This window comes from Ciconia boyciana, chromosome 8 (genome assembly GCF_034638445.1).
Source record: "Ciconia boyciana chromosome 8, ASM3463844v1, whole genome shotgun sequence".
NCBI lineage: Eukaryota > Metazoa > Chordata > Aves > Ciconiiformes > Ciconiidae > Ciconia > Ciconia boyciana.
Window position 1 is genome coordinate 36,573,676 of NC_132941.1, and position 12,368 is coordinate 36,586,043.

At 39.2% G+C, this 12,368-nt stretch overlaps 2 protein-coding genes across 2 annotated transcripts in view; both read right to left on the reverse strand.

Moving 5' to 3' along the window:
• Positions 1-1,018, reverse strand: part of CDHR1 (cadherin related family member 1) — an 87,223-nt gene extending 86,205 nt beyond the window's left edge. Inside the window, exon 1 of the mRNA XM_072870440.1 lies at positions 941-1,018. Coding sequence (XP_072726541.1) covers positions 941-1,018 — 78 coding nt within the window. The remainder of the gene's footprint in view (positions 1-940) is intronic.
• On the reverse strand, positions 297-12,053 carry GHITM (growth hormone inducible transmembrane protein). The gene is made up of 9 exons (XM_072870432.1): positions 11,915-12,053; positions 10,256-10,415; positions 8,535-8,634; positions 7,124-7,235; positions 5,657-5,798; positions 4,468-4,576; positions 3,156-3,344; positions 2,402-2,573; positions 297-1,548 (listed from the first exon to the last, which is right to left on the reverse strand). Exons 2-9 carry the CDS (start codon positions 10,382-10,384, stop codon positions 1,461-1,463), a joined length of 1,041 nt encoding a protein of 346 aa, XP_072726533.1. The 5' UTR covers positions 10,385-10,415; positions 11,915-12,053; the 3' UTR covers positions 297-1,460.
• Between the last annotated feature and the right edge of the window lie 315 nt (positions 12,054-12,368).

Sequence of the window (12,368 nt, forward strand, 5' to 3'; positions counted from 1 at the left end):
CTAAATATACTACAGTATATGACAGACATAAAAGCAGCACTGGCTGTAGTCAGTAGCCAACAGGTTACACTAACAGAACCACTTGAAGCAAGTGTAGATCAGCATCTTCCATCTGGGAAACATCCCCAAAAAGATGCTAGCCAGTGAAACTAGAAATCATCTTTGCAGATTTTGAGAGGAATATGCACTCTCTTACAAAGGAAATTGTAGACAAAAAAATATTTATAGTACTCTTCACCACATTATTAGTGCAGGGGTATTAAAATATTTCTATTAACACAGGGAAGTGAGAGTAGTCAACTTGTGAGGCTAGAATTTTATTGTTCCATAAGTCAATACATAAACATAGCATATTTACCAGAAATTGAAAGTCTGAGTTGTTGACATTAGCTCAAAACTTTCTTGTGCCCAAGAACTCACCTTTTATTCCAACATATAGCAACAGAATTTGGTAAGCATAAATTTCTTAATGTTAAATCAATTTCACTGATAGGGAATATTTCTTTTAGACCAAGCTGAACACACCAATTTGGAGAAGAGTTAGAAACGGACTAAAGCATACAACAGTATGGTAAATTTATGATACTTGGGTTTACAGCAGGCCATCCTCAATTCCCTCTTTCAGTGCCAATTGTACAAGCTTGTAAGAGATGAGCACTAGGAGCTCTTCTGAAGGATGGGGCTTCATCAGCAATACTGAAGTTTAGTCATTGGAAGAAAGGCACACCTCTATTGCTATTCAACAGTTTGATAAATCTAGTATCAAAAGAACCTAGGCATTATATCCAGTCAACATTAAAGCAAGGAGTTCTCGTGTCCTCCAGAAAGAGACTGAAGTTCATATAGGATAAATGCTGCATAGTTTCCTCATCTTGTCTCCTTTACACTTTTTGGTCACCTCACCTGTCAAATCCAATGCATTTCTGACAATTGCTTAAACCTTCCTGAAATTTCTGCCCAGGTAGAAGTCATTACTGCATTTAGTGCCACATCCAGTTTGTTCAGTTCTTCTTAACATGTCACCAAAATACCATTTATGCAATTTTAACTGAAAACGGATGCATCTCAACAGCATTTCATGAAGTAGCTTGTGTCCCTATCTGCATATGGGATATCAGTTTAGAAATTACTTCCCTTACTAAGCAGTAACAGTAAAAAAAAGAATGTAAGAGTTGAACTGCTGTCAAACCCATTAAAAAGCAGATAGTCTATTTTACTCATATATTAAAAATAATTTACTTTCCCAAAATAATGTACAATTAGAAGCAGTGCACACTATTTTAAACACAGAGCTGGAAAGTGTTTGAAAAAAACTATTAAGTCTGAATCACATTGCACTGAAACGATATGCTGAAATGCTTTGAACTTCTGACTTGCAGCAAAACTGGTTGTAACCATGAATTTTTATTTAGTATGTGCACTAGGTAAGCTGTCAGACAGCTGCAAAGACGAGTCTTGGTTTACTTTCTCCTGCCACCTCCACCACCCGCAAGCATGGTGGCCACCCGAATGAAGATGTTCAGTGTATCTGTGTAGATACCCATGCACCTAGGAAACAGGAAATTGAAGTTAATACTGTTGAACACAAGTAATATTTGGTGTTTCACACCATTATACTTCATTTTTAAAAGCCTTCATGAAGCATCTGTAACAAAACCCAACTATGATTGTCCCCAGTGCTTGATAAGTCAAAAAAACCCTGTATTTTTGTTCTACCATCTCTGCTGGCAGGAAGTATTTACAGAAGTCTTAACAGACAACATGCTGTTCTCATACAGTAGCCCTCTGCTTGTATGCTGTACTTTTATCTGTTTATCTCCAAGGATTTTGAAGAAGGTCAATATTATTCTATTTCAAGTATAAGAAACCAAAATCAAGGAGGTAAACAATTCACCTAAGATCAGACAGACAACATTTATAAGCAAGTTACTTGTTAGTCAGATTTGGTCTTTACTGAGAATCAGTTAATCCTTCTTTCCCTATCTATCACACTGTTGAAGCTTTTTTATTTAGTGGCAAAGACTAGTGAATATTAAGTGACTATGAAAGAATTAACATATTTTGTCTCAGCTGATACTGACAGATATTTTCAGAAAGCAGCTATAAATTCTCCCAGCAATGCTTTAGAAAACAAAAATACTTTTTAGGAAGTACTGCTGGAAGCATGTGACACCACACATTCAATCCTGTTTCTCTCATTTCAGGCAGACAGTTTCAGTTTTAACTCCACTAGCTATTTTCACATTGTATTTTTAAACCCTGTGATTCTTCGTGTTTAACAGCGATACACTTTTGAATGGTAAACAAAAGGTCTGGCTGTTTTTAAAGCCTACTTCAATATAGCTTGAAGCAAATTCTTACACAGACATCGAGATCAGCTGTGTTAACACAGAATACTTACGCATTGATTGGATCATATTTTGTTACTCCATAATATGGAATAGTTTCTGCACGCTTGATAACATGCTGTGTATCGTAGAGCAGGAACATGCCAAACAGTACCAGTCCACCATAAACAGCTACCGAATACAAGCCCGCACCAAAAGCGGAAGTAGGAGGCAAGAACATGGATCCTGGAGGGGAAATGTACAACAGTGTTAAAGAAAGCTACTCGGTGCATCTGCTACTCTGAGTTGGGTCAAACTTCAGTTACTGTAGTGCATGTTTTTCAAGGAGTATTCAATTCTGAATTCGTGGTGCATTTTGATACTAAAAGCTTTAACACATGAGCTGAAGATGTCACATATACAACCTGATCCAATAATTGTGAACACCCTAGGGAGTAGCGTACTTTTCCTCACATGAAAGTACCTCTGTCCCTAGGACTACAACAATGCCTAGAAACACATAAGGGAGAAGAACAAGTGGATCAAGAACTACGATCACGTTTACTGCCTTCCCTAGTTATTGGCAGTAACAAAAAATACAAGCCAGCACTATCGGCCATTTGTCAGATTAACACTTGCCAGCACTGTAACCTCACGCTCGTTTTCAAGAACAAATTTAACAGAGTATTTTCTGCTGTGCTAGAGTTGCAAGGGCTATTTACAGCAAATCTTAACTGTACAGACCAGTCTCCAATTAAACGTGAGCTGCATCTTAGCAGCTTAAGTTTATAACCTACTTTATCTGACAGTATTAAAACATTATTTTACCAATTGAAGAGGCAAGAACAAAGCCTAAGCCTATTCCAAGTGGTCCTCCCATGTTCAGAAATTTTTCACTCGGAGCACACATGGCCACAGTGGAAAGCCCTCCGACGATTCCAGCAGTATACCAGGCAGCTCTGATCAGCAAAGGACCACCCAAGAAGGCAAGAGGAGCCACCACTGCACCCATGACACCTAGCCAAAGGAAAAAAAAACACCAGTCATAACATTTGGAACAGTTCTGGTAGAAACACCACTTGCCAAAACAATTTTTTTTTCCCCCCAGTGAGATAACATGGCTCAAACTAATCTACTTACATGACAAAATACCAACACACTTGATTGTGCACCTATCTAGAAGGGAGCACAATAAATTAGCAACCTTAAATTCTGTGACCTACTTTTATCTACCTCTGGAGAGTACTTCAAGGAGCTGGTCTTTGGAAGAAAGACTAACAAAAGTCAACATATTGATCTGTTCAAAACAGAGCTGGTAAGAGATACTTAGCATAGACTAATCAACTACATAATTAGCCACAGGAGCACTCAACATTGAAAAGCAGGACAGATTTCTGCTACAGTAATTATTTAGACAAGCAAGTCAGACTTTTTGCTAGAGTCTTGTATGAAACCTCTATCTAGTCCATTAATATCACATTAAGTTGTTTAACTTAATAACAATCACTAAAATAAACACAATTTCTTCTTGGTAGAAATGTTAGCTCTTGAGGGACAAATATGATTCCAGTGCCCAACATCCACATGTCTTTCCTGAACCATAAATTATTTCTGGCAAAACAGTTCTGAAAAATGATAGCCATTGTATTTGAAGTAGGTTTCATTAGTGAGAAACTTATCTGTACTCACAGCTTACGTACCTGATAGGAACATGTATCTAAGAAGCTGCAGTTTAATACTAAAATCTCATTTTTCTAGTTAAGTTTTCAAATACTTTCCTATCCTGTACAGCTGAAGAATGGTAAGTGTAGGCAATAGTGCTTACAGAAGCTATAGTGCCAGAAAGCAGTCACAAAACCAAAGCAGCTATGAAACCAATTAGTTCTAGCCAATGTAGCATATACATATCTCAAGTTTAATTTGAGCATGACTTTTAGAAGATTATGAAAAATAGAGAGTTCTGTTAAGGACACATTAGAAATATTCCTGACGTTCAGGAGTTCTAATTGCTCTCTGAAAAAATCTTAACTCTCCTACAGCAGTATATAAAAATTTACCTTAAAGTCAAAGTTTTGTTAAAGTAAGAATCTGGTCACACTGAAGCACAGACATCTCTACAATGAACACTAATATCACATACCTGAATGCATCATCCAAGCCAAATGCTTAGCTCCTGGATTATTTTCATAGGATATGGACCTGACCAACATTCCAGCACCAATCATAGCTGCAAAAGTTGCACCTATTGCCTGTAAAAACAGTATTACAGAGCTCAAGTTAGCATTAGGACATATGGTCTCTGTTCTAACCTCCTAGTCTAAAAGTCAATAGTGTAATTCTCAAAAGACCAACCTAATTCATAACTGGAGCGTTTGTCAATTTCACTCCTGTAAGGTTACAGTCAAATCTTTGCAGATCCTAGCTTGCAGTAATTCCCATTTTACTTTTACTCAGTCTTCTAGGAATCCAAGTTTAGAAGTAAGATGGCAACAAATCTCTTAGTTGTGTAAGAGAAGGAAAACATATGGTTCCGCCCCTCACTCTAATCCTCATTAAAGTACCTGAAATGTTACTCGTACTTTTTTCTTGTACATTTCTCCACCCAAAGCCAATACCCAGTTCACATGCTTTTGCTACCAATGATTTTTAAACCTCATTGCCTCCTTTTACTGATGATTCCAAGCAGAAACATCCAGCAGCTAGCAAACTAGTCAGAAATGTACAACTTTGGTTCATCACCAAGGATGTGTTATTAAATTAATCTCTATAAAATTATGTAGGTGTTGGCATTTAACTATTATCGTTCCACTCCACTTAACACACTGAATATGTACTAAGCAGATGCATTTTGTTAGCAGTTTGCCTAGATGATTTGCCTATCAGTATCATTTCAGCCTTGGCAAACAGGAGGCAGCTTTCAAAGAGCTATACAGAAGAACACAGGGAGGAGTAAGAACATATAGGGACCTCAGTTGCCATTTTTAGAAAGCGACAGAAATAGTGTCATTAGCCTCAGATGGCTGTTTGTAACAGGTTCTACTTGCATATAGCTGGTAAAGATAGCATAGCGTTTTTTTATGTAGTTTATCTTTGACAAACTATCAAAGCAGTATAGAAGGTGCATGCCAGCATGTAATTAGAATCACCAAATCTTAAATCACAAAGTATCATTACAATACTTAAGTAGTCTTTATGGATAAGGACACTAGTCTAAGTGAAGTTTTGCCTTACTTTTCACCAAGTAGTTTACATCTCACATTTTTTATATCAACCATCACATTTGGGATCTTTTCTCAGTAGACGTTTTTATTTTTATAACATAATCTTACCAGCCAGGAGCCTCTTGTCATAAGGCTCATGAGTGCCGGAGATCTGCTTACTGCTACAGCAGACAGTGTCGTCAAGCCAATGCTTCCCGCAAAGTACATGTAAGTAGAGTGAATTCTGTCTTTCACATACTGTGGCCAAATACTGAAAAATAAGCAGTCATACATAGCTGTGCAATTACCAGTATCAGAATGAAGACCAACTAAAACCACAAGTTGTTAAATGTATTAACAGCTATAGATATAAGGGAGGTTTCATAATCATGGTGTGGTCTAGCAACTTCTGCCACGAGTCTACCTTATAACAGGGGGCTGAACTTTTAAATCTTGCTGGTCTAATGTAACATAACTCTCTAGAAACACTGCAAATTACAAATAATACTAATTATAGTTCAATTCTAAGGAGGAAGCATACATGGGAAACAGAATAACAAATGCTTTTTAACTATGGAAAAATAGAGAATGGTGTATATAACAGACTGGTTTAGGGAGAAATGTCTACAGAATGTGTACTGGGCACTAAGTAGCCTGCTGAGCAGTTCACAAATTGCTGAGTCACCGTGCACATGATTATCTGACATCAAAAGACACGAACATCATTTTGAGAGCTCTAACAGCAGCAATAGACCTAGACTTGAATGAGTTTCTGCAGCATGAGTTGGTCATACTACGGACAGGAAGCTTTCCCTGCTAATACCAAACTTAAACACAGTGCACACATTTTCTCCCATTTTACTCTTTTGACCCATTACTTCAAGGCTCGTGGAGAAAAAAAATACAGACAGCTGTATGAATGAAAAGCTTCTCATAGATACAACTAGCAAGCATTCAATATGAATGCTGATGGTCACTTCCAAATATAAATGCAGAGTAACACAAAATGTCTCCAGCACTCATTTCTCCCAAGCCCATGCTTATCACTAACCATCTTTTAAGTCTAAGTAACTATATGGTTTTGCTATCACAGTCAGGTTTTTGTTGGCCAAAAAGCAATACACCAAAGTTTTAAGCAAAACGTATTTATTAGAGCAGGGCTTATGTCAAGGTAAGTGGTGTGTTCAAAGGAGACTCTCTTTCCAACACGCTGTATTAAAATTTAATGAACAGTCTCACAGGAACACCAGGCAAAGTGGTCTTAACAATATGTTTTACAGAAGACTAACCTTCATAAACTATCTGTGGCACACCTCATAAGACATATTTATATACTCTTCACAAATACATTTCAAATTTAGCAAAATGAAGGAACTCACTTAAGTCAATATCCATTTAAGCTTGGATAATTCAAATTTTGCTTTCAGTTATATGCTTTAAAATCCTGCACAGAGGCAAGGGCTTTCTGTTCAGAGCTTAAAAAAAAAAAAGCTATGTGTACACTGGGTGATACCAGCTAAAGAAGGGACGGATATAAAGAGGAGGGAGATTCACTTGATGTACTCTTTACTTAAAAGAGTAAGCCATCTTACTTACACAGCTCTTTCAATAGCTCCAATCTCACTGGACATGCCCATTCCATAGTAACAGAGGGCCCCCAGGCCAACAGCAGCCCCTCCAGCAACAATAAATTTCCCCAGGCGATCAGCTGTATAAAGAAAAAAATCCACACTCTCATGAATGCTTTTTCTCAGATATACAACAAAACTCATGCGAGGATGATGTTAACTGTCTAATAGCTGATCCATGTTAGGCTTCTTTCTTAAAGCTCCACTTAACTTCAAGTCACTGCGTTACCAGTTCTCCTTGAGCTACATGTGAACAACTCTGTCTTCACCCTACCAACACAATATAGCTTCATAAAACAGAGTAAGAAATAAGACACCAGTTAGTAACATGCCAGGTTTACTGACCTTCATTACAGTGACAGGAATTCCAACACAAAACCAGTTAACAGGTTCTCCAACAGAAGAGTTCACCTGTCTGCTGATTTAGTATACCATTTCACTAATCAACTCACTATAAAACAGGAGAAAAACTAGCCATTGTGTCCTTTCCTCTCATTCATCTGCCCTTAATGCTTGCTCCTTCAAGAGCTCTTTGGTAGCAATTAGATCGAAATCAGTTTAAAAAAGGATTTCCAAAACTCACAGGCAACAACACATGACTTACTACCGGTTTCTACTGTCTAACTTTTAGACATACTGCCAGACACACTGGCAGTATGTCTGATAAACATATCAGATTACTGCTACAAATATAAATATCAATCATAAAATATTGTTATAACTGAAGTAAGAGCAGCTAAGACCAAATACCTTCAGTTGTATAATTCTAAGACTACACTTTTTCCTAACATGTTATAGCCAAGACACTGTCTGGCCAATCTACATGTGTTCCATTTGTCAGTTCAATACTATTATAACACATTTACAAGTCTGTTCTGCTGAACACTATCAAAAAATCCCTTTGTAATCCACTGAAATTACGATCCACACTAGATGTACTAGCAAGCATAGTAAGCCAATGCCTTACATACCTGTAGTACCATAAACTTTTTCTGCAAACTGTACACACTGTCAAAAAAGCTTTCCTTTAAACAGTATACAAATTAGATGTAGCAAAGCAAGAGTTAGCATATTTTTTTTTAAATCTGCAACCAAGTCTCCATTAAAAGACAACCATTTTTGACTTCACAGTTCTCAACAGCATCTTAAAGTAGAGACAGCAAGAAACTTCTCTATACTGTGACATATTTGCAGCTTTAAACTTTACAAGAAAAGACAAGCAGAGAAACTGCCTCCAGTCATTTGAGGGAGATCACTAAGCAAACTTACATATGAAACAATATTCTCAATCTCTAATGATTTGAAGGAAACTGATTCCTTCGAGGAAGTTTTAAGTTCGGCTTCAAAGACTCTCAGTATTTAAAGCAGAGTTACTCTACCTTTAAGTGCCGTTTCTGCAGATGGCTCAAATGCTGCTTCTTTAATTTCCTGGCCAATTTTTCCACGCCTTACACCTGTTCTTACTCTGGTGGCATAGCACTGTTAGATTCAGAAATAACGTAAGAAAGATTCAAGGAAATAAAATAGAAGACATTTCTTATCAATTTACTTGCTACACTTATAATTGCTACATAGTCTCTTATTTAGCTATGCTTACCTCCTAAAGACATGAAGCAACTGTGCTCAAGGAAAACAACTGAACACTAAAGTTTAGAAAGCTTTGTGAATAACATTCATACGTTCTAGAAGTACAGAACCAATGCAGTGAATTTCAGAAGCTGAAGTTTTCAGTTTGCATTTCTTCTACTCTAGCCCCACTGTACTAAACAGGGGCATAAGGCTTTTTTTCAAAATATAAAAACATACTCTTTACTTCTTTATTTTGTAAAAAAATTATTTTGGTTTCTATGTAAAAACACTCTTTATGTAAACACTTTTATGTAAAAAAATACTCTTGCACAATACTTATACTTTACAGACACTAAATTTGGAAAAGCAGCATGAATTATTTGCTTTCAACTCTAGACTTGATTTAGAGAACAAACCTTGAGTGAAGGCCTATGAACTTAAGATTTTAAAGGCTGACAAGCTCCAAATAAATACAGCATGCTGCTCAAAGTCTTAGTAAGCTGCAAGAGCAACACAGAATAAACTCTTATTTATGTTCAGAAACAACTTCTGAAGTTTCCTTACCATTTTTTCCAGGAATTTCTGAATTATTATACAGGCACCTGAGCAACCAAGGGCTCACTCAAAGCTGTGAGTTTGTTTCAACACTAAAACCCGAAATCTACAATCATTACTACCATCAGCCATTAGAGCAATAAAATTCAGGAAGTTTACCATAGCACTTCAGTTTTGTTGTGTTTTGCATCTAAGGAAATCTAGCCCTACACTGTAATTGTGTAGCACTCGCCACAGAAATAAAACCACCACAAAAAAACCCACAACACACACACCCCCCCCTACAAACTTACGATGCTTAAAACAGTTTTCTATGCTTAAGAAGAAAACACAAAGGAGGTGAAGAATATGCCACTGGCACTTTCACCAAGATGATGACAAAAGAGCAACGCCTCCTAACAGTTGAGAGTTACCCAAGCAGAAAGCAAAAATGAAACATCTTCTCTCAATGAAGAATAAACAGACAATGTTTTAAACTAATGACAGCCCAGTTTTTAAAACTGCTGGTAAGACCCAGATAGCCCTGCCATAGTTCAGAAATTGCTCTAACCTGATCTACAGCTCTAAACACATATCGGGACTAAAGTCTTTGAAAAGAAAGCTTTTACTTCAATATTATAGTAAAACTCTTAAGAGACAGGGAGCTAGGAGAAGGTCACACAAAAATTTCTGCTCCTCCCACCTTACATAGTGAGGCTTGTTCATCACTACCTACCTCCTTTAAGTTCTTTTTTCCAATAATTTCAGTGGGGAAATAGCCATTGGAACAGAAGACATTATTTCAACTGCTCTTAAAAACCCTTTTTTTTTGATTCAGTAACACTCTTCCTTCAGTAAATTAGAGCAGGTACCTCAAACAAGCAGAAGGCTCATGATCATGCAAAACAGGTTCTCCATGCAAGGCGATTCTTTTGGCAAAACACTTAATCCTTTAAAATATCATCACTCAGAACCATTAGAAAGAGAATTACCTTACCTGATTAGGCTGCCACAGCCTGTAGGCTTTTATATTGGAGTTCCTCAAAGCTGGGGAAGCCTGAGTAATGGTGGGGCGGATAGTCTGGCATGATAATGCCCTCAGGCATACTAGCCTTGCAGCCAGCATGGTTGCTTAAATAATTTAATGCACTGTGTTCCTGCAAGTGCACGAGAAAATATGCTTTACTGTTTTGTTACGTGGTTTTCAGACAACAAGGTACACTTACTACTTATTCTCAACTACACTACAGCCTGTAATAAAAATGGTACCATCACTAGAGTACTGTAGTAAGAGCCAGAACCTTCTTAAATATGCAGTTCTATCTATGTTTGTCTCCCATTTTCATCAGAGACTTCTCTCTCACAACTTACCTGACAACAGAAGAACATACCACTTTTCATACATATCAATTACATCAAGACCCTTTACGTACTTATGTTTGAATTACTTTGGCAACTAACTTTCATTTTGAGACATAACACTGCATGAGCACTCTGCCCTCCAAATATATGTTCGAAAAGGTGCTCCAAATTTACATAAACTTCAGCCAAGTATAAACCCAAATGAATAAATAGCATAACATATGTGGCAGAAAAAGTTTTAGAGAGGTTTTAAACTATTCTTTAAAGAATTAGTTAGTTTTAGGGACACGGCATTCAGTCAAGGTCACAGCCGAGAACACAAGTTCACGTCATCTTGTGCAGTTTTGACCAGAGAACAATGACACCACTCACAGGCAAATTGGTAGCATAAGCAGACACCAGCCTATGCATTCTATACGTAGTACTAAACCTGCTAACTTACTTCCACAAATAGTGCACACCTTACACATAAAACCCCTGTGTCCTTGTAGTTACACATACTTTAATTATGACTATATACAACCTCTGATACCACAAGACACCCCAACTACTAATACATTTTTTCAAACAACTGTTTATAGCTTACATGTACAGTGTCCAATATAATTTAAAAGCATTCTAAATAAAGGTAACTTTAAACATGCATGAGAAACAAGCACCCACAGCATTGGGCAGCCAGCACTAATGACAAAGAAGTAAAAGTGAGAAGATAATCCTGCTGCTAGAAGAAGTCACTTTGCTTTGAAAATCAGTTATGAAATCCTGCTTTTATAAGTGGAAGCACTTTCAGAGACACATCCTGTTTCCACCACTAAACCCCACTCTTCCACTGGGATGATACAGTTCGCAGGAACTTACAGTGACAACTCTATGATTCTGAGTTTTATTTTCTTGAAACCGATATTCAAAGCAAGACACCTTCAAGCATTAGATTAACAAAAAGGACAAACGAAAGCAGACTGTTAACGAGAAAACAAAATACCATCAACGTTCCAGCATATTAACTGGCAAATACAGCAGTAAGGAAACACTGCGAAGTCACCACTGCACCAAAGCATGAGGAAACCCATTCCAGCCTAGGCAGGGCAGCGAGAACCCCTGAAGGGGCAGGGAGAGGGCCAGCCCCCGCCTCAGGCCTAGGCCTGGGCCTGGGCCGGGCCGCGGGCCCTCACTCGCTTTCGGCCGGGCCTGGACCCTGTTCTCGCCCCCCCCGGGGGCCCGCCGCTGCGCCCCAGCGTGGCACCCGCAGCCCCGGCCGCGCCGCGCCGCCCCGTCCCGCAACCACCCCACGCACCTGCGTGGGCGCTTCTTGCCCGATCGACCCCGCTCCGGCACCGCACGCGCAAACCCGGAACGACGCCTCAGGAGCAGAAGTGACGTCAAGCTGCTCCGCGCGCTCCCGGTGACTGGCTCGCTCACCCCACGTGACTCCAGAGCATGCAAGCGCCATTGGCTCGAGGAGGCCGGGTGAAGTGACGTCCTGCAGTCCCCGGGACGGGCGCGGAAGCCATCTTTAACAAGGGCAGGGAAGCTTCTGGAAGCCACCTCAAGCCGGGCTCTGCCTTGCGCAACTCTGCATGTCGCAGACCGTAAATCAGGCGCTGCCCGTGGCGCAGCTGCCGCTCCCGCCGGGAGGCGGAGGAGAGCCGCCGCTCTTGCCACCGGGCGAACAGTGCTGACCAGCAGCCATTTCACCCGCCGCCGCGGACCCCCGCGGCGCCATTTCGAGCGGGGGCGCCGCCGGGCGC